This window comes from Neophocaena asiaeorientalis, unplaced genomic scaffold (genome assembly GCF_003031525.2).
Source record: "Neophocaena asiaeorientalis asiaeorientalis breed wild unplaced genomic scaffold, Neophocaena_asiaeorientalis_V1.1 scaffold204, whole genome shotgun sequence".
Lineage (NCBI taxonomy): Eukaryota > Metazoa > Chordata > Mammalia > Artiodactyla > Phocoenidae > Neophocaena > Neophocaena asiaeorientalis.
This window is the reverse complement of record NW_020173922.1, coordinates 6,798,265-6,823,677: the sequence shown is the minus strand read 5'-3', so window position 1 is coordinate 6,823,677 and position 25,413 is coordinate 6,798,265. Positions and strand designations below refer to the sequence as shown.

At 37.1% G+C, this 25,413-nt stretch overlaps 1 protein-coding gene across 1 annotated transcript in view; it reads right to left on the bottom strand.

Moving 5' to 3' along the window:
• Positions 1–1,739: 1,739 nt before the first annotated feature.
• NDFIP1 (Nedd4 family interacting protein 1) overlaps positions 1,740–25,413 on the bottom strand; it is a 51,127-nt gene continuing 27,453 nt past the window's right edge. Inside the window, exons 2-8 of the mRNA XM_024752414.1 lie at positions 22,527–22,614; positions 18,689–18,819; positions 15,465–15,552; positions 14,374–14,498; positions 12,370–12,436; positions 9,116–9,221; positions 1,740–2,777 (exon numbers count right to left, since the gene is read on the bottom strand). Coding sequence (XP_024608182.1) covers positions 9,118–9,221; positions 12,370–12,436; positions 14,374–14,498; positions 15,465–15,552; positions 18,689–18,819; positions 22,527–22,614 — 603 coding nt within the window. The 3' untranslated portion in view covers positions 1,740–2,777; positions 9,116–9,117. The remainder of the gene's footprint in view (positions 2,778–9,115; positions 9,222–12,369; positions 12,437–14,373; positions 14,499–15,464; positions 15,553–18,688; positions 18,820–22,526; positions 22,615–25,413) is intronic.

The window sequence follows — 25,413 nt, the reverse complement described above, 5'->3', positions numbered from 1 at the left end:
ACCTAGAACCCTGCCACCTCAGGCAACCACTTAACTTGAACTATCACTTGGCCCTGAAACTCCCTTTCAGGAGTTATTTCTTCCTTTAAACATAGTATAAGAATATAATGAAGGTGAAAAGAAATTTCATCCGGGTTACAAATGACTCACAGTGGGACACAGCTCAAGTCAGATTACTTAGTTTGTATCATTCCAAATGGCAGCAACAAGTAAGAGACATGAGGGACCTACCTCTGTAGTCATGGATGAGACCCAATTGTCCCCTAGCCCAAGGTCAAAGCCAGTTTATTCCATAACCTTACGCAAATAACAGTGGTTCCTCAGTATCCCCTTTCAAATAATTTAAACACTCCTCCTTTATCTGAAAGGGTTATTCTTAATAATGAACCTACCAAAGGGAGACAGAAAAGAATGAAAGACAAAAATAAAAAGTAACAGTGCAGGCTAAACATTTCCACCCTAACAGTAAGGACTCTAGGTAACATATGGTACCAACTTTATATATCTACAAAGACTTTAATCTTTAGAACATTAAAAGGAGAGAAATCACCTTCCTAATTAATTTTAAAGCAAAGCAAACTGTAGATTTACATATGACAGAGTCTTAAGGACCACCAAATATGCAGAAATAAGAATTCCAAATATTTCAGTCCTCAAATATACAAAGCCAAATAAGGCACAGGACCTAAAGAATAAACGCAAAGTGAGACTACAATGTTTTAGTTCATGTGATTTAGGGCCCCTCTATTTGGTCCTGTAAGATAATTTAAATAGTTCTCTCTGTTGTACATGTCCAAATTTATTCAGACTGTTTAGAGAGAACTTCGTTCTGAAACGTAGAACACGATAGGCTATAAACTCCTCCAAACTATATTGTTGGTATAATCTAATTCAAAATATAAAAAATCTTCAGAGACTTTCAAACCCCGCCCCACTAATCTACTGTAAAATATAACTTTTAAACAGAAACATACTATACTATTACTTATAGTAATCAATAAACGAGTTAGAATGAATGATCACTGAAACGTTGATCCAGGAGGCACTGTTTTCCTGCTTGGTTTTCAAATAATGTACACTTCTGTGCACTACATACTGAGAACTCTGAACAGACTTCCTAAGCTGATCCTGGATGTTCACATGCAGCAGATAAATGAATATGCAGCTATCATACCAAGCTAGTGCTGGTTTGTGTAGTTATTGGACCATCTTGCTACATTTTTTTCTTCATATTTTGAATAAGTGGAAGAGGTGGAAAATATCAAATGACTGATATTGTAAGAACCACTGGTCTCTAAATTTAACACAATTGAGACAAAAATAGAAATCAGGAGGAATGAGACATTTTTAGCTTCAGCTGGATGCTCATAGGACTTAAACCAGTTGGCTGTGTTCACCTGAGAAAAAGGGCAAATGCAGGGAACACGCAGAAAACATTGGAAATAAATTATCTGAGATTATGTCTAAAAAATGAAGCATAACTGGGAATTCCAGAATGATTTAAGAGCTCTACAACTCCTCCCTATTTTAACCCATTATCTTTTGAAGAACTAATATATTTTAAGGAATATATTGAGTATGATATGAAAGAAACTTCCCCTGCTGAAAAACTGGCCCAAGACCAATTTCTTTTTTGTTTACTGAATGATTCTGCATGAATCTATATGAAGATTAGAAAAAACTGCCTTAGCAATTAACAAGTGCAAACCAAGATATTAAACACTAATCCACAGCAAAAGTTGCTACACAAGAGACGTTTATTAATGTTCTGTTGTATTTACAGCTTTAACATACCAAACCAGGGTGAATACCACTTGGTAGAAAGCACATCACTCTACACTATAACACATTGGTCTCTGCTAACACATTGTAAAAGCAAGTAGTACAGTATGTTAGGGATCATCTCAAAAGTTCCCAGCTAATTCTTTCTTTGCACCTAGTACCTAATCCCCTCCCTACTCCTAGCCCCTGGCCTAATCATCAGGAGACAAAAGAAAAAGAAAAAAAAGGGGTAGGGATTCTAATCACAGAAAGTATCACCAATTGCATTTTATTAGTAATTATGCTGCATTTGTCCTTGTCCTTTCTATTTTATACAGTGATAACACCTTTATAATCCCTTAGATACACAACAGAATAAGGTACAGCAAAATTAGAATACAGACTATAAAAAATTAATGCTTATCATTTACCAATTAAGAAGATATTCTTGACCACACCTTAAATGTATTTTGCACTATGATTTTGTTTCTAGGTGTTCACAGTACAATTAAATAAATTTCTAGATTAGTTTTAACAGCAAAATGGATTATGTGCAGAAATGCAGTCATAACAAAAGTTATACTTTTGAGAAAACCCCATTTTTAAATGGCCAGCATTGTACATATCTTACACTAAAATATTTTAATTCCAAATTCATTTTGAGATGGAGGATGAATAAAGCAAGATTGCCCCCTACTGACTACAGGGACAAGGCTCATGCTATTTAAAATGACTACAAATAGATAAGGCATTATTAGTACATCACAGACTTGATTGCGAGAGCGTTTTCAAACATTAACCACTAATGATTCAATGATTACAGAATTTTGCATTAACTATTAAAATTTTACATCTAGGAACAAATAGAGAGAAATGATCTTTGTCAACAGTACTTTATTTTTTTAAAGCAGGTGATTATTCCTCTGTGTTCCGCCTCTTGATTCACTTCCTGCAGGTGTTCTCTTGCTTCTTGGGAGAGAATTCATAAATGCAGGAAGGCCTCTGCCAGAAAACATCTGCCAGAGAAGGATATTGAATATTGAAACTCTGGTTAAGTTGTTATTTTGGCTAAAAGAAGGATGTAGTCACAAAAGAAGGCAGGATGTCTGGAGACACAAGAAGTACATTTTTACATAGCTTTAAGATTACTATACACTGACATCATAGTATTCAATAAACGTTACATTTTTGGTTCTTAAAGTTATAAAGGACTGTAGAACTAGAGAGAACTTGAATGCTTTCTTAAAACCCATGAGGTCAGGGGTCTCTCTCTCTTTCTCTCTCTCTAAACCTCCTAACAAAAGAACAGAATTCAAGTAGCACTTCATCCTACACTTAACCTCAACAGCAATGACTGAAATCTGGGGACAAAGACACAGTAGAATCCAAATGCATAGGTAATTTTCCATACACACTCGAAGCTGTTTACCCTGCCAATTCTGCCAAATCTCACACGAGGAAGATTTCCAATAAGGATGCCAGTGATATCAGTCTATACTTGAAGCAGGGCAAAGTTAGGAAACAACTATAAACTCACAGGTACCACAAGTACTTTTTCCAATCAATTAGAAAAAAAAGTGACTGTATTTTGGGGCATGTATCTCGGGGTGGGGGGACTGTATATAGCCCCAATTTAAAAAAAGCAATATACATGACTAAAATAAATACTCTCAAAATGATGTCCATCTATTTTGTTAAATGCAGTTTTCATCTAATACTCTAAGGCACTTTTGTTTTGGCATATAAATTGGTTTGGTTCTCATGGAAATAATGGAAAAATACAAATAACTCCCTATATTACTGCTAAAAAAAATACTCTAAAGAGATATATTAACAGCTTAACAAATATTTATTGAGAAACTACACTGTGATACCCTACACCGAAAGAGAGTAGGATGGGCTCATACATAGGCCCCTAGCTCACTTTTCCATCTTTCCAAATTACTGTAAAAGCCACAAGCAGCCCTTCTGTATCTTTTCTAATTAGACTACTGTATACATCTTTAAAAGGCTGGCAAGATGCAGAAAAGCTACAACACTGGAGGAAATCAACATGTTCTTTTTGAACACTTAATATTTCCCAAACCCCAAATTCACTGACACTGGTGTTTTGATTTGAAGTAAACCAATGATATTGACATAAGAGCAACTTTTCTTCATGGAGACTTCAGAATGTGGAGGGACAAAGACACAAGAATATAAGGAATCCTGAAGGGCAAGTAGAACCAAAAAGAAAATTGGTAGACAGATGTCAAATAGAGATTTTTGCAATGAGGCTGGCTACACTCATTACAAGCCTAAGTAAATTCAGTTTTATCACTTTCCATTAACAGATAAAAACTGATAGAATGATTACTATAAAGTCAAAACACTAGAGTTTTGCAAGAATATGAGATACAGTTCAGATACAGTTCACCTGGCCACTTTCTTTAGTTCATGCTGCTTCCACGGAGGCAAATTCGTTTTAATAGATCCCTCAAAGTCAGAGCCACCCAACAAACATTAAAAATGCATTAAGAGGTCCTACCTACTGTACAGCACAGGAAACACTACTCAATATTCTATAATAACCTATATGGGGAAAGAATCTGAAAAAGAATAGATGTATGAATATGTATAACTGAATCACTTTGCTGTACACCTGAAACTAACACAACATTGTAAATCAACTATAATATTAAAAAAAAAATCCATTAAGAGGTCCTAGATAGGTTACTAACGGGTGATCTCAATCACCATACAAATTCCAAATGAAAAAGATTGCTAGAGAGGCACTCACTGCTCTCTAAGACCCAGAGGCCTGTTCTGATCAACCTGACTCACAACCTGTTACAAAAACAGTGATGGAATGCCACGTTTTAGGGACTGTGGCTATCGTTACTAAACTTTAGATTAGATCACTTCAGAAACAAAAGGAATCCAACAGCCTACAGATCATTTAATTTCAAGAGGAAGACAACAATGTCTTCTAGGACACTGTGTGATTTTTTTTTTTTTAAGCAAAAATTCCTCTGGAAACATTTTCTACTATCTTGCTACTTTACAACACAGTCCAAATAAGTGAAACTAACTTGAGGTGAATTAAAAATAAAGACGTATTAAGAAGGACGGGGAAGGTTATAGAAAAAAGGAAATGAAAACACTTATCACTACATGGAAAAAAGTTAAGAAGATAACTGATGCCTCATATGTATAGCTCACCAGGTCACAGCAATCACTATTTAATTATGAAGGGCCCTATCTCATTAATGCCGTGAGGGCTTACAAATTTTCTTCCCTCCTATTTCAGATGTGGTTAAAGTAACAAATTTAAGATCCATTATACTTCACATATACAAGTGCTTTTGCAGTAGTGTTAGATTATCAGTTAATTGTGTTACCACCTTACAGTTACTATAACTAGCTCCTCAATTATCTGGCAGCATCAAAAGAAGTGGTACTCCATAAAAATTTATTTTCCAGTTCATTGGTAAATAAGATAAAGTATGGACATTTTACATTTTGGACCATTTCAGATAAAGACGTTTCTAAAAGGTATCTGTTTCTTTTTAAACAACACAGAAGGAACATTTTGTTTTTCCTGCTTCCTCACAGTCACACACTTCTTGTTGCCACTGTGCCCAGCTCTAGCAGCTCCTTCTGGCTTTTTTTGCTGTGAGGCAGGAACCCAAATTTCCTTTATAAGCTTATAAATAAGTTCTGAAAGGGAACCTGAGAGTTGCCCTGTGTTCAACTAATATCTACTTTTAAAGATGTAATATCCTTTAATAGCCTGTAATATCCTGTAATAGCCTTTTAAAGATGTAATATCTACTTTGGCTGGTTAGAAAGAAGGCCTTTTGAGGTCATTTCACGGTGTGTGTGTGTGTGTGTGTGTGTGTGTGTGTGTGTGTGTGTGTGTGTGTGTGTGTGTGTGTGTGTGTGGTTCTCTCAGTGTGTGTGTGTGTGTGTGTGTGTGTGTACACTATATTTTGGGCAGCCTAAATAGAAAAGTCACTATTCTTACACTTTTTCTAGTACAGTGCCAGATCTTAGCACGGGAATTGAGTTATTTTTCTCTATGGCAAAGTTATTTTAGAAATTCCCTACCTGTGGCTTTCTGGCAAAAAGGAAGCCCACAGCTAGCTTTTAACTAGTGATACCTCCAGTAAAGAAAGTAAAAGGTCTCAGTGAAAGAAAAGAAAATCTTCACACCTTACATGATGGTTTTCTAGTACATCTTCAAACTAAATTAAACTAAATTTCCTCTGAACTAGAGAAAGAAAACATTCTACTTTTGGATCTGGATGGACAGTTATTACCCCTGTCAAATGGACAAAGGAAATTCAGTCCCATGAGATATTACAGCTTTTTGGGTTCCCTCTGGGGATACTGAAAGTTAGTAAGGAAGTTATTTAAATTCTAAATGCTGCTGTAAGTCCCTAAACCCCTAATTTGGAGCTCTGAATCCTCTGGGCATGTCTGGGACAATTTCAAATCAACTAGGATATCAAAGTCAGACAGGAAAGCAAAGAAACCCTACTATGCCCTCCACTGGGGAACTTTATTCATATACCTCTAAGTCTCTGACAATGCCTAAAGCACTGTAAGGCCTCTGGCTCCAAAATACAGAGAACACCAGGTCTATAATACCCCTTTACCCCTCCAACAGCATTATTACTTAACTAAGGGCTGCCTACTTCAACTCATAACCCTAAAGATGCTTTGTTTTACATTTAGAATATACCCATAAAGCATTTCAGAAGTTTTAGAAAATCAAAACAATAATAACAAATTTTATAAACAAAAAAACCCTCCAAGTCCCTAACAATACAGGAAAACTGAGAAGTTCAGGCTTTCTCTCAACCTGTATTGTCATGTCAACCCGTCATGTATTAGAAGCAAGAATGTATGCATCCTCTAATAAAGCCTGAAATTGCCTTCTAACTGAAGAATGAAGAGAACAGACAGAGGTGTGGCCTCATTCCATTTAGAAATTCAAAGCCATGAGACTAGACCTATAGAATCTGTGAAGGAAGGAAGAAAGGGAGGGAGGGAGGGCAGGAGGAATCTGTCCCCTCAGGATGTGTTGGGCACCAATGGATTAGGGGAAATCTGCAGGTGATTTCAAGCATTCATCCTAAGAAGAACTGTGGCGACCCCAAAGAATTAACTTTTTTTTTTTTGCGGTATGCGGGCCTCTCACTGTGTGGCCTCTCCCGTTGCGGAGCACAGGCTCCGGATGCACAGGCTCAGGGGCCATGGCTCACGGGCCTGGCCGCTTCGCGGCACATGGGATCTTCCCGGACCAGGGCACGAACCCGTGTCCCCTGCATCAGCAAGGGGACTCTCAACCACTGCGCCACCAGGGAAGTCCAAGAATTAACTTTTGAATCTATGGTGGGTAAGAGTTAAACCTAGGGCTTAGAAGTAACTACAAATTATAATCAGATATGTAGAGGAAGAAAAAAGATGACAATGGTTAACTACAATAAAACCACACAAAATATCTGACAAGCCTCTTAAAGTTAGGATGTCCTAGACACAAACACAGGCACATCACAGGCATTAGGACCTAGGCCAGTGGTGTCAGTGTCCATCTGTGCCCAGACTGTGTAACTGAATTCAAATTCAGGACACACCACTCAGGACATTTTAAACATGCAACAAAACATTCCCTTTCTTTTAAAAAAAAAAATCATACACACAAGTGGTATTCTTAATGGCTAAAATTATCTCTCAAATAAAAGTCCACGCTCCTTTGAAGAAACTGACTTTAACCAACAGAACCTAAGTTCTTTCCATGCTTTCTTTAACTTTTATAAGAAATGCCTTATGAATATACTCTACCATGCGTGTATCTGAGCTTATCTGTCACTGTAACCTTTGTTACTATGTAAGAACATTTAATTATACATGTAAAGTGCTTAGTACAGTATCTGATATATCAAAAAGTTGACAAACATTAGTTATTACTATTACGCCATGCTTGAAAAAATTTTTGTTTCATTTAAGAAGTTTTCATCACATTATTCTGCTGCTTAAAAACTTTCAATACCATCTCACCACCTGGCAAATTAAATACGGTACTTTCTTTTCTAGAAGCATATATTCTGAGACCACCGCAAATCTTTAAAACTGAGAACTACACTCTTAGCATATGATGACTTACATAAACTATGATAACCCAACAGCAAATACAGAACAAACTGATGCTCACATGGAGTCAGCCTTGTGTTGAGCCAACACATCACTGGGTTTAAAGGGCTGCTCTATGAGTTCAACACTTCCACTGCAAACGGGCTTAGTGCTCAAGATATTTGAGAACACTGTCTCAGCCTGGCTTTCGAGCCTTAATCCTCAACACTCCTTTATGCTACAATCACACTGCTGTCCCTTAAGCCAGCTCCGTAACTTCTCTGCCTCTATTCCTATTCAACGCTTGGCCTTAGGTGACTCTGAAATGCTTCCCCATCCAACAATTTCCCCGATCATTTACACTTCCTACCTATCATTTCAGGTTTATCTCAACTGCTACAACCTTCAAAATCCTTGCTTGAGGCCTTCAACCAGCCTGGTCCCACCTGTCCTCAACAGTCTTAGGTAACAAAGAGTCAACTCCACGAAAGTTAGATCTTATAACCAGAGGCCTCTCTCTGGTGTACTCTTTCCCAAGATTCCCTAACTCCTCCTTTTTGTAGCTAGTGATGTAAGATGGAGTCAGCCTCTGGGGAAAACCACGGGTGAACCAAAGAGCCTTGGCAAGGCTTAGTCCTCCTGTTCTAGGCAAGGGAAAAGGCCCTTTCCTCCCCTTCCTTTCCTGGGGTTTGACACTACCACCAGAATAGTAACATTAGGATGGGAACCTGAAGAAAAGGGATCAGGAAAGCCTCTCTGACTAACCTGAGAAGACGGAAGCCTTGATGGGCTTGTCAGTGGCCAGGCAAAAGGAGTTCCTAAACTACTCATGGTCCTGTCAGCTCTGGGGTTTAGGGCCCCACATAACTGAGCTGAGTGATCAGGCCTGAAAGGCTCCTTCTCGCTACAGTGCCCTGGAACCGGTAAAACTGCAGGCAGCAGTGGCTTCGGGATTCACGATTCAAAGATCTAGGACCCTGAGTCCCAGTCGAGCCTCTTCTGCATTGTCTGAACATGAGATAATGTTTTCTCCTTCGGCAGTTTTTCTAACTTGCGTTTTTTAATAGTTTTTTTCATAGAAACACCCCTTACTAAACTAGAAACTAAAAGACAAGGCTTCCTTACCTTCTCCATATCCCCTACCACAGGGTGTACACTCTACTCTAAACCTGAATAGTCATCTGCAATGCATCACATGATTACACTGGGACTACAATAAAGTTTTTTTCTTTAATACCTTTAATAAATAAAGAGAACTCTGGTCCTGGGGAGATTTGAGAAAGTTTCTGGCATCTTCCGGACTTTTGCATAATTGATAAATCCTCTGAGAAACAGGAGAAAGCCTAATTTAAAAAAGAGAAGTCAAGAATGAGTTTATAATTCCCATATTAAGTCAACTCCCCAGAAATATCCCTTCTGATACCAATACTTCATCATTTTTCTGCTAAAATCTATCAAAACACAATTGCCTCTAAAATTTCCAAAGGATTTCCACACCAAATTTTCCACTTCTCAATGAGAATACATAATCTCAAGAGCCAAAACAAAGTCTCTTTTGCACATTCAGAACTAAGTGGTCTAAAAAGAAAACAAAAGTAAGATGGGGCTAAACATTTACATTTGGAAGCCTCATTGAGAAGCATTATCAAAACCTACCTTCTCTCCCCTGCCCCGACTCCGGTCTCGCCCCACGGCTCCAGGGATCTTAGTTCCCCAACGAGGGACGGAACCTGTGACCACAGCAGTGAAAGGGCGGAATCCTAACCACTGGACCACCAGGTAGTTCCCAAAAGCTACCTTCTGAGTTCCAAAAAAGTATTCCAAGATAATATACTCTTTTTAGAGAGGTTATAAACTGTTTTTCTCAAAAAAAAAAAAAAAAAAAAAATTCCATCCTTTCTTGCTGTGGGCTTCTTTTTTTCCAAAGACAGTACATAATGTTGTCCACTAGATGTCAGGCTCCCCTTACCTTTACAGCAATTCTCATATTCTCAACTGTATTTCTCTACTCTTAATTTAGGAGTCAGCGGGGAAGGTGACGAGCCCCCTCCAATGGTAGCTCACATACTCCCGGCCCTCCTCCTCCAGAGATGGTCCCTGAGTCTTAGACACATTTTTTTTAAACACCTTTATGGAGATATAATTTACATACCATAAAGTTTACCCATTTAATGTGTACGATTCACTGGCTTTTAGTCAGTTAAAACTATAATCCAATTTTAGAACTCTGTCGCCCCTAAAAATATCTTGTACCCACTAAGCAGCCATTCCCCATTTCCTACCCTCCTCCCATCTCCCCAGCTCTAAGCAATCACTTTCTTTTGGATACATTTTAAAATATACTCAAGGAGTAGAAGACTCTTTGTACTCAAATAGAAATGATTTTTGGCAGTAACCAAGAATCATCAGCACTGAGCACAACATCATCCTGTTTGGCACCAAAATCAACAAGCCAGCTCCAGTCAAAGGATGGGTGCCATGTGGGAATGAATATAGGTCAGTTTTGCTAGACATTTCAATTTTGAAAAGTTAAAAAATGCAGGTATTTTATATGAAAATTCTTGATTTTCATGCGAAGACAACTAATAATAATAAAAACTTCTTGGGGCTTCCCTGGTGGCACAGTGGTTGAGAGTCCGCCTGCCGACGCAGGGGACACGGGTTCGTGCCCCAGTCCGGGAAGATCCCACATGCCGCGGAGCGGCTGGGCCCGTGAGCCATGGCCACTGAGCCTGCGCGTCCAGAACCTGTGCTCTGCAACGGGAGAGGCCGCAACAGTGAGAGGCCCATGTACCGCAACAACAACAACAACAACAAAAAAACTTCTGAAAATAACTGTGGAACACACAAACCACAACTGCAGGCTAGCTATAGCTTATGAGCTGCCAGCTTGAGAACTTTGTACAGACCTGTTCTTTGCAGGAAAAACTCAAAAAAAAAAAAAAGTTCTCTCTGCAAGAGGTTCCAAAAATGACCCAAACACTGGATCCAAATACACTAAGTACATCCAAAGTCTCACTACTTTTTGCTTATCAGTAAGCAGTAAGATAGCAAGAATGATGAATTACAAAGTACTATAAATTCATCTCCCATGAAACTTTAATATATGAAGGAAATCAGCCCATTAAATTTCTTTAAATTATCAACACTGTCAACAATCAACCTAAAATTATGCTTAATGACTCTTTGGTCTATTCAGGATTTGCTTGGACTTTAGGCAGCTTGGGGGAAGATGAGGAGTCAGACTTTCTCTTAAAGGTACAGTTTAGAGAATAAGCAAGTCAAGGAACTACTCCTCTAAAGTAACTCTCCTGTAGGTCACTTTTTTAAAAAGTTTCTCAGTAATCAAGGGAAGGGGTAAAAATCACTCCCTCTCTTTCCTTGGAATGCCAATGACCAATAGTAGAGCAGATGATGCTACTGGGGAGGTGGGGGATGGCATCATGGATGACTTGTATTTTCTAAGTAAAATTTAGGGTCAGCAATACATGGCTCTATTACCCTGGGTAAAACAGGTAGGTCCTGAATATACTAAGCACCTGTCGGGCATGGGTTCTACACTGTGCTAGCCAGACCCATTAGCCCTGGAACCAAGGATCCTAATCAAGGAGACAACAAAAAGGCCTGAAACAGGAGAAATGTTAGGATAGGAGAAAATGATGTCACAGAAGCACAGTGAGGCAATTATACCATCTTTAACGGCTACAGGATGTCTCTGCTATTGTAGAAATGACAGCAGTGATGATGGTCTGTTACTGTATCATATGTATTTTCTCTACAATGAGGAAACCAACAGTATTCACCACACTGCTCATTTCTTTGCTTTAAGATGTCTTGGAAGAAAAGATTTTAAAATAAAAATTTGGAGTAATAAGTATAATCTGAAGACCAACAACCTGAAATGGCTGGTATATTTTTTTTTAAAAATTCCTCCCTCTCATCACAAAATAATTCTTATTCGCAACAACAGCAAACTAAAGAATTCTGGAACCCCAATTCTTACTAGACATAACTTCTGGCAGTTCTTCCAGAAGTTATGTCTAGTAAGGTTATACATTTTCTGTTTTCTAATGATAGATCCAACTGAATATAGGCCACATACACTCATGAGTAGTTCAGCTGGTTACAATATACCTATAAGCAATTTGGGGTTGAGCTTGTGAATGCTTTGCGGCAGTAACTCACAAGGGGAAAACAGATCTATGGACTATAAAGTCATCTTATCAGTGTGCCCCTCTGGCCACACAGGAAATGTGAGAAGTGTATATGGACGGGTTAAGAGAAATTTATCACCACTAAGAGACGTTCTATGAACATTTATGTTACCCTGATGGTGACAAGAGCCTAATCCTTGAAATATTTTAAAAATTATACTTACTATTGCTAATATATTACTGTACAGTAAGTGAGATGAAGGCTTACTAAAAGTAATTTTACTTCTAAAATTTAACATAATCTTTCCTCTCCTTTGTCTTCGTTAAGAGCACTTACCTAAAACCAGGAACACCCACCAGAGCCAGTACTGACCATCAAAATATCCAGGGAAATAAGTGGAAAACTGAAAAATAAAGCAAAATACTTCAGAGCACCTCAGCAGATATAATTTCACATTTTAGCTTAAGAGTTTACAAAACACAAGATTTTATCTTGTATACTAATGCTATTCATTTAGTTCTTACAAAAATTTCTAAGAAGTTAGTGAAAGTATTTTATACAGTACAGATTTGAAATGATTATGATATACGCAAATATATTTTCTTTCATGGAAAAGCAATCTTGAAATATGATAGCTTTCGGCTTTACATACGCCTTGTTTTGAAAGTGCTCAAATCTGCTTGTTTTTAAACAAAAAAAATTTTTTTTTTTGCCCACGTTATTTTCCCTTGTAGAAATATGTCTTGATGATAACTTTCATTTTGCTTACCCAGTGCCAAACCCAACTATCTGACCTCTTTTCTAATGATCCCTGATTTTGTTCCTAGGCCTCCAGCCATGTCTCGACCTTGGAAAACTTTTGTCACATACATCGTGATGATCACATTCCTTTGCCAGGGACTAGCACATAATGTTATTCTGGCCAACGGAACTGAGGGCTGCTGAGAAGGTTTCCTAGCTCTTAAGAAGAAAAGGAGGAGAAGAAATAGTTCCCTTTCTTCTGTTGAACACTGTTGTGTTTCTGATGTGATGCCTGAAACTGCCTTGGCCATCTTAACCCTGAGGGTGGAGCAGCTATACTAACATGTTGAGCAGACCGTCAGCTGTCCTCGATGATGTCAGTGAAACATTTAACTAACCTCCATGTCAGGACTTACTTTCACTGGAAATAAAGTTTCCCCATTGTTTTCTAAGCCACTTTGAGCTAGGTTTTCTGTTACTCAAAAAGCCATCCTAACTAATACAAGCTGATTCATTCAATTCAGTTAAAAGTTTAGTAAAAATAAAAAGATTGGTAACTAATTTGATCTTGTTTCTATTGGAGGCTTTACACAGTATGGACTTTAGCACAGTTTGAGCATTAAATACAGTATTTTATTTCTTAATAAAATAACAAGGTTTATAGAGAAAGAATGAAAAACCTCTTTAGGGCTTGAGTTCTTAACTTAAAGTCCATGTTTTAGGTGAGTACACATTAGCCATCTAGGAGAAAAGCATGTAACTTTTATCAGATTCTCAAAGGAACCTGGAATTCTAAAAATGTTAACAATTCCTTTAGAATAAATAACTTTGAAAAACTCCAATGCTCAGTCAACACCCATTAATTAGTTAATGTCAATTTATGATAAACACATTGGTTTTATATATAAAGTTAACCATGGCAGTAAACCTATCCGAAATCAGAGGACACTTTAAGAGACTAGATATTTTACAACTTTAAATTAACTTCATGCAATTCTAACTAACTGGTAACTCCTACATCACTGAAGATCTCTAATTTACCTTAGAGATAAGGGCCCCTAATGGAGTAGGGCTTGTTAAACAGTTAAACAGTTTCGGCTCTCCAAACATTTTGGCATAACCAATGATGCTACTGATAACCAATCCTGGAAGGGAGGAAGGATAGGAGGGAGGAAGGAGGGAGAAAAGAAGAGAGGGAAGGAGAGAAGACTAAAACTTCAGTAGCATTAATGAGAGGAATGTCTGCTTTTGATGAGATACCAGAGAGGTGACAGAGTCTTTCTTTTATTATAAAAACAACTAATTTCAGAACAAATACATGTATTATCACATTACAAACACTAAAAACAGAGAAAGCAGCTGGTGAACAAGGATAGATGGATGCCCTTGGACCACCAATATTCACTAGATTTGACTACAAAACTTGGGTGCATGAACCAACTGCAACTGATCTAGGTTCAATTTCATGAAACCAGAACAAAGACAAATCAAAAATCATTTTAAAATGATTCCAAAAAGCAGATGAAAAACAAATCAAATATTCAAAATTATTCTACTTATTGCTTCTCTACAGACTATCATTACTGTTGCACAACTTACCCTGACAATCAGGATCCACTTAATTAGAGAGAGACCAAATCCTGAAATGGCCCCATACCTTCCTGCAGCTGAAGTGGTCAGGCAAAAAGACAGGAAAAACCCAATCCAGTTAAAGAGGAATGCCACTGTAAAAGCCAAGAGAAAAAAAGAGGTCAGACATGTCCTGTTACCCAAGGAGCAAGAGTGCCCTAAGGGTGCCCTCTGTACTTGCTTCTGCTTAAATGGCTTAGCCCACCCTCCAAAACCCTTATCCCACTTCCCCAAAGCATCCATCCTCTGTCTTCCTCCCAAAAGCAAACAAGAAAACACAGTCTCTGGATATCAGGTGTTATATTATTACATCTACTGCTATATACGCTTTCAAAAATGCCTTAATATCACCACACTGAATACTTATGACTTGTGCCCTTTACTGTATGTGTTACACCTGAGTAAATAAACATTATTTGAACATTACATTAGTGCCCCCAAATAATCCGATTCAAGTCATTCACCTCCTGCTTCTACGAATTTTGACAGCTTATGTAACACGTCACCTCTAAAAGCACTGCATTTGCTTCATATCTTTTTAATACAGCAAATTAAAGAAATTGTTGCTCACTTCCAAGTCAGGCATATGGAAACCTAAATGCAAAATAACATCAAGGGGGAAAAATCGGGCTGACTTTGATGTATTAGAAAATAGAAGCTTGTAAAATAAAATTCATCGAAGGCATTTAATTCCTATTCCACGGTCAGGAATGAGTAGGAGGAATGCTAAGGGGCCTTGAAGATTGCAAAACTGAAGCTTATTAGATCATGTAAAAATGAAGCATCCCCCAAAATTGTTTTAATTATATTTTGCATAGGTATTCACAGAAATAAAAGAGAAAGGATATTAAAAGTGTACTAAGCTCTGAACATCTCAGTAAAAGGCATCAAATATAATGTAATACATTAAATAAAATGTATTAAAATAAATATAATGTATTAAATATATGTAATAAATATAATGTATTAACTCAACTAGTTCTTTTAATTCAGTCATATTCACTCATAATCCAAAGCACTCTGGTTTGTGGGAAGAGGCTCTGCTGTGTGCATATACTTACTGAAAAAAGTTAACATGAAAATCCCATCGTTTCCTATCCTCATCTGGTCAGGATCATCAAAATCATCCCGACCCACAAAATCCTCATCCTAAATGAAGAGAAAAGGTAAATTCACAATAAATTATTTCAAGGCAAAGCAAAGACATCAAGAAAAACAGAGAAAGGGACAAAAGTGAGTTCCAATGAGAAAATATACTGCTTCGGCTCAATTCAAAACTAGGAGCATTAAGGCTTTAACTATATGTTAAAATTTTCATTTGTCTTATAAGTAAAAGATATAATTTTTTCTCAGTGAAAGGAATTTTTCACTTTATAACCCAAGTTCTTTAACAATACACTTCAAAAATTATGAAGTTCACAAAGAACTATTCACTCTTCCTTTTATATATATATAAATATAAAGAAAGGAAATATATACATAAAGAAAAGAAAAAGAAATTTTTCTTACACATTTGGCTTAAATTCTAGAATATCAGTAATCCAGGGCTTGTTTAGCCCAGAATATTCGTAATCCTGGGCCTATTAAGAAGATACCATTGACTAGCTCAAGTGCTTTATGAGACTGACTTGGGGTGGGGTGGGGTGGAGCGGTGGGGTGGAGCGGTGGAAGAAGATAGTGTAATCATACGTGAAGAGTCTAACAGCGCTGCCCACTGCTCCATAACCATTTGTTTATATTGGTACATAGGTCTGAAACAACCTCACTTCCAATCTTGTCGGCACATAGGATCCTTTCCATCCTAACCTGAAAACACAGTGTTGCAAGTCGAGAAGGAAGATGATCTTGACCAACAATGACACCAACATATGCAACTTACCTTTTCAACTAATTGTAGATAAGTGTTGAGATATTGAAAAATAAATGAATATACGCTTAAAAGTAAAAGTGGTAGACTTGTACACAGTACAATGAGGGTTCCTCAAATGAAAAAAAAGAAAAAACTTTAGGGAGAACCAAAACTTGCCCTACACAGAAAAAGGACTGGGAAATTCATAACAAGCTGCCAACTGGTTCCCCTGGGGAATGGGAACTAAAGAAGAAGTGGCAGTGGCAGCTTTCATCTAATTTAACACCTTTCCTCTATTGTTTGAAATTTATATAAGAATGTGTTTGTTTTATCTTTTTAAAAATACGAAATAGCTTGTATAATGCATGCATACTAGTAGGATAAATAGGCTTTGCCAAATTAGAAAGTAATTCTGTTTTTTGCATAACTACTCAAAGATGTACTACAAAAATACATGGAAGTAATGCCTAATAATATTACAAATGCCTTCTAGCTGTTCTTTCTGTCCTTGGTATCTCTACTACCAGGATTCCTCCTACAAACCGTTGCCAGGTTAATGTTTCTAAAACACCATACTTGTCTTATCATACTCATGCTTAAAAACTCTGAAAGATTCTGTGTGACCTACGTGTAAGTCTAAATGCCTCAGCCTAGCATTCAGAAGATTCTACAACCTACAGTTCTGGTCACGAACTCTTTGCTCAAGCAAAACCAATTACTACAACCACAGAACCTGCCCTGCACCTGGCTGATTCACATCTGCTTTCTGAGCTTTTCCTTCTGGAATGTTCTTATCCATCAAAACTCGGGGCCCACTTCAAATCCCATCTTCCCCGTGATCACAAAGTTAAAGTCACAGTTCTTAACGCTCACTGCTCTTGTGTTGTTCCTTAGATATAGGTCTTTGTGGGCCTTTTCCCCAGCTGGATTCTAAGCTCTTGTATGGCAGGAGCATTGCTTTATACAAAGCCTTCCACTTATCCACTGCAAAATACATAGCACATTATATAAAAAAGTGTTCTATACATGTTGGCTGAATAAAAGAGCCCCCTAAGAAGTTCTTAAATGTGTACAAAAGCATTCTAAAGAGTTCTATGATCAACCAGAGCTAATCTCCTGGTCTATTTCATGGGACAGTTACCATAATCCAAGAGGTCTGGAGAGTACATACAAGGACTTTGGAGTCTAGAATATCTGGGTTTGACTCACCTATGCTACTTATTAGCTATATGACTTTGGGCAAATTATTTAATCTCTCTGGGCCTCAATTTTTGCATTTGTAAAATATGGATAATATAATCTCTACCTTGCAAAGTTATTGTGAAGACTGGAAACAACATACAAAATATATGTAAGCATCAAGCACAGTACCAACCATGCTGTTTGCTTCCAATACATGGTAACTATATTAAGACTGTTTTGTCTTTAGAGAGTGAGCTGCATGAGGGGTCTTAGTTTTTCCCTAGCACCTACAAGAAGCGAATGCATTTCACCAGGTAGAATCAGCCTAGACTAGGCTTGTAAACTATTACTTCTGCCCAGCAGTGGTTTTATGAGTTTCACCCCTCATAGTATAAATATGATCTGCAGTCTACTATCCTAAGGCCCGAACTTCTGGGGCTTGTGTCATTGCACTGCCCAGACCAAATTTCTGTTCTTGTTCTTATCTTTTACTCTAATTTCCTGCCAGGCCTAGGGTCTGGAGCCTTGATTGCCCCACATTTATGGGGACTGGATCCTGCTTTCCTTTCTCTCAATATCTCACCCAAGGCCCCACCTGCATCAGCTTCAACCTGAATGAATATTTATGAAAACACAACTGTATCACTTATAGGCCTGACACATCACGAACCAAGAGTGTCCAAAATTCTCCATTGGCTTTCATCACACCCCACCCCCACTCCCATGAATTAACATCAGGCCAGACGGGATCTGAATTCACTGTGCCTCCACAGATGGCATGATCTGGACCGCTGGTGGCATGGGGTTCATCTAGATGATTGTTAGAGCCCTTCTGAGTTTAATTCTATGAAGTTCCACTTATTTATTCTCTCCATAGACTCCCTAGCAGCTATCTACCTAACACCAAAATATTAAGTGTGCAGAATCAAGGCAAAGTTGGTGTATTTCTTAAATCAGCTCCTGCTCCAAGATGTTTCAGCCATGCCAGGAGACTTGAGAAAGTGATGGCAGTAGGAGAGATATAGGGAAAATGAGCTGGTTTGACTAGTGATTTTTCTGCTCATTTGTATCTTTTACCTCATCGTTTTCAGGAAAAGATAAGAGTTTATTATCCCAAAAGAAAATGTATCTGCTTTTAAACACTAGCTGTACTTTTACTAATCAATTTAATCATAAGTAATATCACAAAGTGGATAATGCAAAGAACTTAATTCCCATAAACGAGCACCAAGTAACATTGTAAGTTGGACTTACTCTTCCAGGAACCAAAGGGATAGTAGCTTCAGCTTTGGTTCTCTCAGCTTCATCATAACTGGGCAGTGTGGTAGCCACATTGTAAGATGGGGGCTTTGGAAACCCAGACTCATCTTTGTAGTCAAAATATGCTGCAGAATAAAAAGGAAGTCATAATAATCTGAAGATTAGTTGGAATGAGGAAAAAGAGGATTTCTGCTAACTCTGGCAAACAAAAACCAGCCATTCCTCTTACAGTACATATAGAATAATTGAATCAAAAGGTGTTTAAAGATGAACATAAGACTGGGAATGATTTTTAAATGTATCCACTTTTCAATTATTTAAATTCCACATTCACTTTGCCCTCCCAAGTGCTTCTGAACACTTTTTTTTTGGCTGTTTACGTGGTGTGTTCACAAAAGGCATGTAATATTAATAATGGAATAAGGTAAAATTTAAGCTAAAAATAATTTACCTGTGTGTTTGGAAATCTGTACCATGGTGTCCTCCCATTTATAAACATGAAAATAAACTTGAAAAAAAGTTAAAAGTCATTTCTCACAGATTTTGGCCCTTTTGATTCTTTCACATTATTTTTGCCATGTATTGTTTTCTGTGACATGCCTAAGGTAATTACAGGTTCAGTTACAGAACCATTATTTATTTGTGTGAAATCTTGCATCCCTTCTTTCTAATACTGCATCTTCATTCTCACTGACTTCTATTATAAAAGATTCAATATGTATTATTAGAAAAGATCTACTTACAAATGGATTAAATTTCTATACAATTTTTGAAAACACTTAAGAATTCTGAAAAAATTCCTATACTTTATCAAGATTAACATTTTTCTTTTCTTTTTTCTCTTTGGTTAATTATAACTAACTTCCAATTTTACTGTAGTATATTACTGAAATTATCAATCAATAGAATTCACCTCATTAACAGAAAAAAGGAGAAAAATTCTGTCTTCACATGGGCAGAAAAAGCATTGATAACATACCTATTAATAACAAAAAAACTTAGCAAATTAGGAATACTGTAAAAGAAAACTATGATTCCTTAACCTTCTCACAAATCTCTATGATAAATCTAGAGTAAATATCATAATTAATGGTAAATTATTAAAAGCTTTCTCCCCTAAGATTAGAGAATCAGACAAAAATGGCCCACCATTACCACTTCTAATCAAACATTATCTTAGAGGTACTACTAGTTGATACAATATGGAAAGAAAAGAAAATATAAGACATAAGGATTGGAAAAGAAGAAATCTATCCTTAATCATGGATGACATAGTTACATATGTAGAAAATCCAAGAGTATCTACAAACTATTAGAATTAATATATGAATTTAGGAAAGTCTCTGAACATATAGTTAATATAAACCATCAACTGTATTTTCATATGCCAGCAACAAAGAGAAAATAAAATTATACAAGGACCTTTTATAACAGCACAAAAATACACCAAATACCTAGGAATAAATCTAATTATCTCTATATTGAAACTCACAAAATATTATTGAGAGAAATTAAAGAAGATCTTAATAAATGGGAGGGATTTAACATAGACTGGAAGATGCAACATTATAAAGATGTTAATTGATACACAGATTCAATGCCATCCCAACTAAACTTCCAGCAGAATTTTTGTTTGTTTCATCTGTTTTATGGAAATTGGCAAACTGATTCTAAAATGTAAATAAGAATACAAAAAGCCAAGAAGTATCAAGGAAATCTTGAAGAACACAAAGGCTAAAGGACCTAATTACCAGATATCAAGATTATAAAGTTCTGGAATTAAGAAAGTTAAGCACAGGCACAAAGATGAATAAACAGACCTAAGGACAGAATATTTAGTCCAGAAAACAGACACACACACACACACACACACACACACAGAGTCACCTGATTTATGACAAAGGTGACATTACAGCAGTGGAAGAAGAATGAATGGTCTTTTCAATAAATGGTGTGGGACCAAATGGATATCCATATGGAAGAACAACCTTGACCACTACCTCACACTACACAGAAAAAACAATTCCAGATGGAACACCCATTTATCTAAATGGGAAAAATAAAATATCAAAGGTTTTAGACGAAAATTAGGAAAATGTGTTACTGAAACTAAAGCTGCCACCTAATCCAATTCAAGAAATTTGTTTTTCTCTATGTCAAAATAACTATTTTACATACATTACACATACACATACATATATACATGCATGTATGTGTATATAAAACACTGTATATATAATTTCCTTAAAAATTTTTTACTTTAAATTTAAAAGTTAATTGACAAATTGAAGGGTACAATCTGAATTCGCCCATAGCCAAAGTAATTCTGAATACATGAACAAAACTGATACCTACTACCTTAAGGAAAACTTTTTTTTCTGGCTGCGCCACACAGCTTACAAGATCTTGGGTTCCCCGACCAGGGAAGGAGCCCAGGCCGCAACAGTGAAAGCCCGGAATCCTAACTACTAGGCCACCAGGGAACTGCCCTTACTACCTTAAGCTGAGGGAAATCAAGAACATTTTTATTTCCCTATTTCAACGGAGTTTTAAAAAAATGGGATCCATCAATATAGACACCTCACATAATTTTAAGTTTCCATGAAAAGTTTAACGACAATCTTTTCCATTTTATTTAGTACATTCAAAACAAACAAAAATCCAATATTTGTTAGACTGTCCAAATTTATACACCACAAATTAAAACAGGTAAAGTGAGTATACAAAATAGTGACCTGTGCCTTTCTTCCCCCTACCAACATGTGTGCACCACTCTTATTTCTAACCATCAGCCATGTACTTGCCACTCTGCCACAGTTGTTTCAGAGAATATGGAAGAGGTTCCATCAAAACTGGTCAACTTTCAGTAATTAAAGTAGAACTGGTTGTCATAAAGATCTAATTACCAAAAGTCCTGAACTACTGCAATTTTCTTTCTTCTCCCCCACCCCTTCTAAACATGCGTGTGCAAATTATAAAGATAATCTGGTATAAGATGGGAAGATGAAAGGTTAATTAAGGATGGTTTTAAACTATGAGAAACAAAATGAAAGAGTTGGGAGACTTCTAGTTTTTTTATTAAGAATTTATTAGCATAAAAGAAATCTAACATACTATATATATTTCCAGGTCACAGGTACTAGAATCAAAAAGCAAAACAGGGGGCTTCCCTGGTGGCGCAGTGGTTGAGAATCTGCCTGCTAATGCAGGGGACACGGGTTCGAGCCCTGGTCTGGGAGGATCCCACATGCCGCAGAGCAACTAGGCCCGTGAGCCACAACTACTGAGCCTGCGCGTCTGGAGCCTGTGCTCCGCAACAAGAGAGGCCACGATAGTGAGAGGCCCGCGCACCGCGATGAAGAGTGGCCCCCGCTTGCCACAACTAGAGAAAGCCCTCGCACAGAAACGAAGACCCAACACAGCAAAAATAAATTAATTAATAAACTCCTACCCCCAACATCTAAAAAAAAAATGATTAAAAGAACAGGATTTGGTTTAAAAAAAAAAAAAGGCAAAACAACTAATGAGCAAACTACAAAAAGAACAGCAACAGAAAAAACAGGTGATCACCTGGTTCCTGAATTCTACCTCCTTTTTATTAAGAGCCTGTTGGGATGAAACTGAGTTCTGTAAGAAAGCCACATTGGAATGGGGTTTTATCTGTTTTTCAGAACAGTGACTTTTTTTCACCTCAGACTACAAACTAAAACTAATGTCAAAGACTTCTTAAGGAAAGCTGAAACAAACACAAACACCAACAAATACATAGCAGACAAAAGCCTCTGGCTGATGCATTTCAAGAGCTCAGCAGCCACCTCGCCCTGTTACCTACCTGCACTCTCTGCAGAGATGCTGCTATAAGGTGGAGGAGCGTCCCCTGCAGCTTGTTCCGGCTCTCCAGGCTCTTCCTCATTCTGCAACTAAATAAAAATTTCACATTTTAATGCAATCATAAAGCCAATTAGACAGAGGAAAACCTGAAAACTGGAATAACCTTTCTGGAAAGCTATTTTGCAATGTGTTTCAAAAGCCTTAAAATGAGGGCTTCCCTGGTGGCGCAGTGGTTAAGAATCTTCCTGCCAATGCAGGGGACATGGGTTCATGCCCTGGTGCGGGAAGATCCCACATGCCGTGGAGCAACTAAGCCCGTGGCCACAACTACTGAGCCTGCGCTCTAGAGACCGCAAGCCACAACTACTGAAGCTCGCGTGCCTAGAGCCCGTGCTCCGCAACAAGAGAAGCCACCACAATGAGAAGCCCACGCCACACAAGGAAGAGTAGTCCCCGCTCCTCACAACTGGAGAAAGCCCGCACACAGTAACAAAGACCCAATGCAGCCAAAAATAAATAAATTAAAAAAAAAAAGCCTTAAAATGAGCAAATCCTTTGCAAATTATTCTACTCCCAGGAGTTTATCCTAAGGAAGTAATCAGACAGAGGCAAAAAAGGTAGCCATAAATGCTATTGCAGCAAAAATTAGGAACAACCTAAATACCAATCATTGGGGACTTATTAAATAAACTACAGTTCATCTCACAAAGGATTACTAAGTAACCACAAAAATGAAAATGAAGAAAATTCGATGACTTGAACAGATATTCGCGCTGTACTGTTACATGAAAAAAGCTAAGTTTACCAAACTGTATGAATCATATAACTTGGTTTTGAAAGACAGATATGTGATGGAAAGCAGGTCTATAAAGATAAACATCTACAGTTTACACTGGTTATCTCAGGAGATGCAATTAGAGAGGATTTTTTCCTTGTGTATATGTATGTTCTAATTTCTTGTAATGAACATTTATCACTTAATTTTTTCCATTAGAAAAATAATCTAATAATAACAATCTGTTAAGGCAAAGACAAATCACAGTAAAAACAAAGTTTACCATTATATCCAGTTTGTGCATAGAAATTATATCTTAAATAATTGAGATATTTACAAAAACATAAAATTCCACCTAATTCTACATATAACCGCTGTCAATACATCTTCCTCTTCCATATCTCAGTAACTTTCTCACTAGTCAAATCTACAGCTCCAGTTACTTTAGATAACTGACACTGAAAGTGTCTTCCTACCACTGCCAGTCTATATAGTCTATGCAACTCATCTTCATAAACAAAGACATGTGATTTAATTTTTCCACTGTCACGACTACAGCTCATTTAAAAGATGAACTGGCTAAGAGTCAGTCTATTGGTGGGCAGATGGGAATATGCTTCAGAGGTGATGGAAGTATTATTACCTGATCTGGGTGTTGGTTTTGTGAATGTCAACTCCATTAATGTTTAGTAAATATTATATAAATATATATGATTTATGTAGCTTTCTGTGTCTATATTTTACAAAGGAATTTTAAAGAAAAAATTAAAAACATTAAAAAAAAAAGATGAAGTGGCTGAGAATGGGAGTCAATTAACTCCCATTGAGTAAAGTACTAACAGAGTATTTATCAGTGTAACTGACTTGGGGGTCTGCATCCCAGCTGTGTAACATCAAGATATATAGAGCCAATTGAGCCAGTTGTAAAATACAAACCCCTCTAAACCAACTGCTGCAAAGAACTCTATCCTGAATTGAAACAGAAAAAGAGAAAAGCCTGACCTGTCCTAACATGAAGTAGATATTAAAGTAATATCTCAGCCTCCAATCTCTATGCTATTCAAAATCGGAAGCCAACAAAACCTTTCTGATTAATACTGCCAAGCATTCAACTTCAAATGAATTCTTCTCCCAAATTTTCATCAACATCTACCATCTGGGCACATTTTTTTGAACCCTAGTTATCTAATGTTAAACCTAAGGCATTCCCCAAATAAGTGCATTGTAACGTAAGATGAATTTTCCTTTCAAAAGAAAGGAAAGGACAAAATAGCTACAGTAAATCCAAATGTTCCTGGGAGACCAAATCAGTAAATTATTTAAATAGAGTTCCTGGGGCCATGTTCACTTGGAATACTTTTAACATCATCTGTAGCTCTCTAGACAGGGTATTCTCAGCCTACTCCTACCTAACCACTCTTGTGTGCAGCAAAAAGTACAAAAGAGCAGCAAAAAAAAAAAAGTTGCAAAAAGAGTCAGCAGCAAAAGCAGAGGCAAATACAGACTCACTTTCAAGAATGTTGCCTTAACTTACGGTAGCCAGTCATGTTCTTTATTTAAACCCAGCCTGATATTGTTTTTTTCCAGCTTGATATTTTTGATTTGATAATTCTTTTATCTCCTGAGCTTGGTCAAATAATCATGTTACCTCTGCATAATTTAGGTTTTAGAAAGAAAGCATGAGAATTCTAAGAAATACAGAATTCTAAGAAATAAAGCATAATGGAGTTTTAATGCCTGTATCTACAAGATAGGTTGCCTGTCTCCTAGCAACCTGGAAATGTGAAATTTGATCATTCCACACCAGGGTAACAGATAACAAAGCAAAGAAATTCCAATTGGCTCAGAAACCCCCATTTTCTCTTTGATGAGGAAAAAAGAAACATTTCCAGATGAAAATTTTTACTCCATTAAAATTCACCACTTCAGAATCATATTATTAATTAATAATTAGTAATTAATCATACTAATATTATTTCTGACTGAAAAAACATAACCAACAAAAAAAAACACCCACTATGATTATGGAGGCTCCACATACTGGGATGATCCCAGGACCTCACTCTACAGGGTTCCCAACTCTGGTGTTTTCTATAATGCTGGTGATAAATTT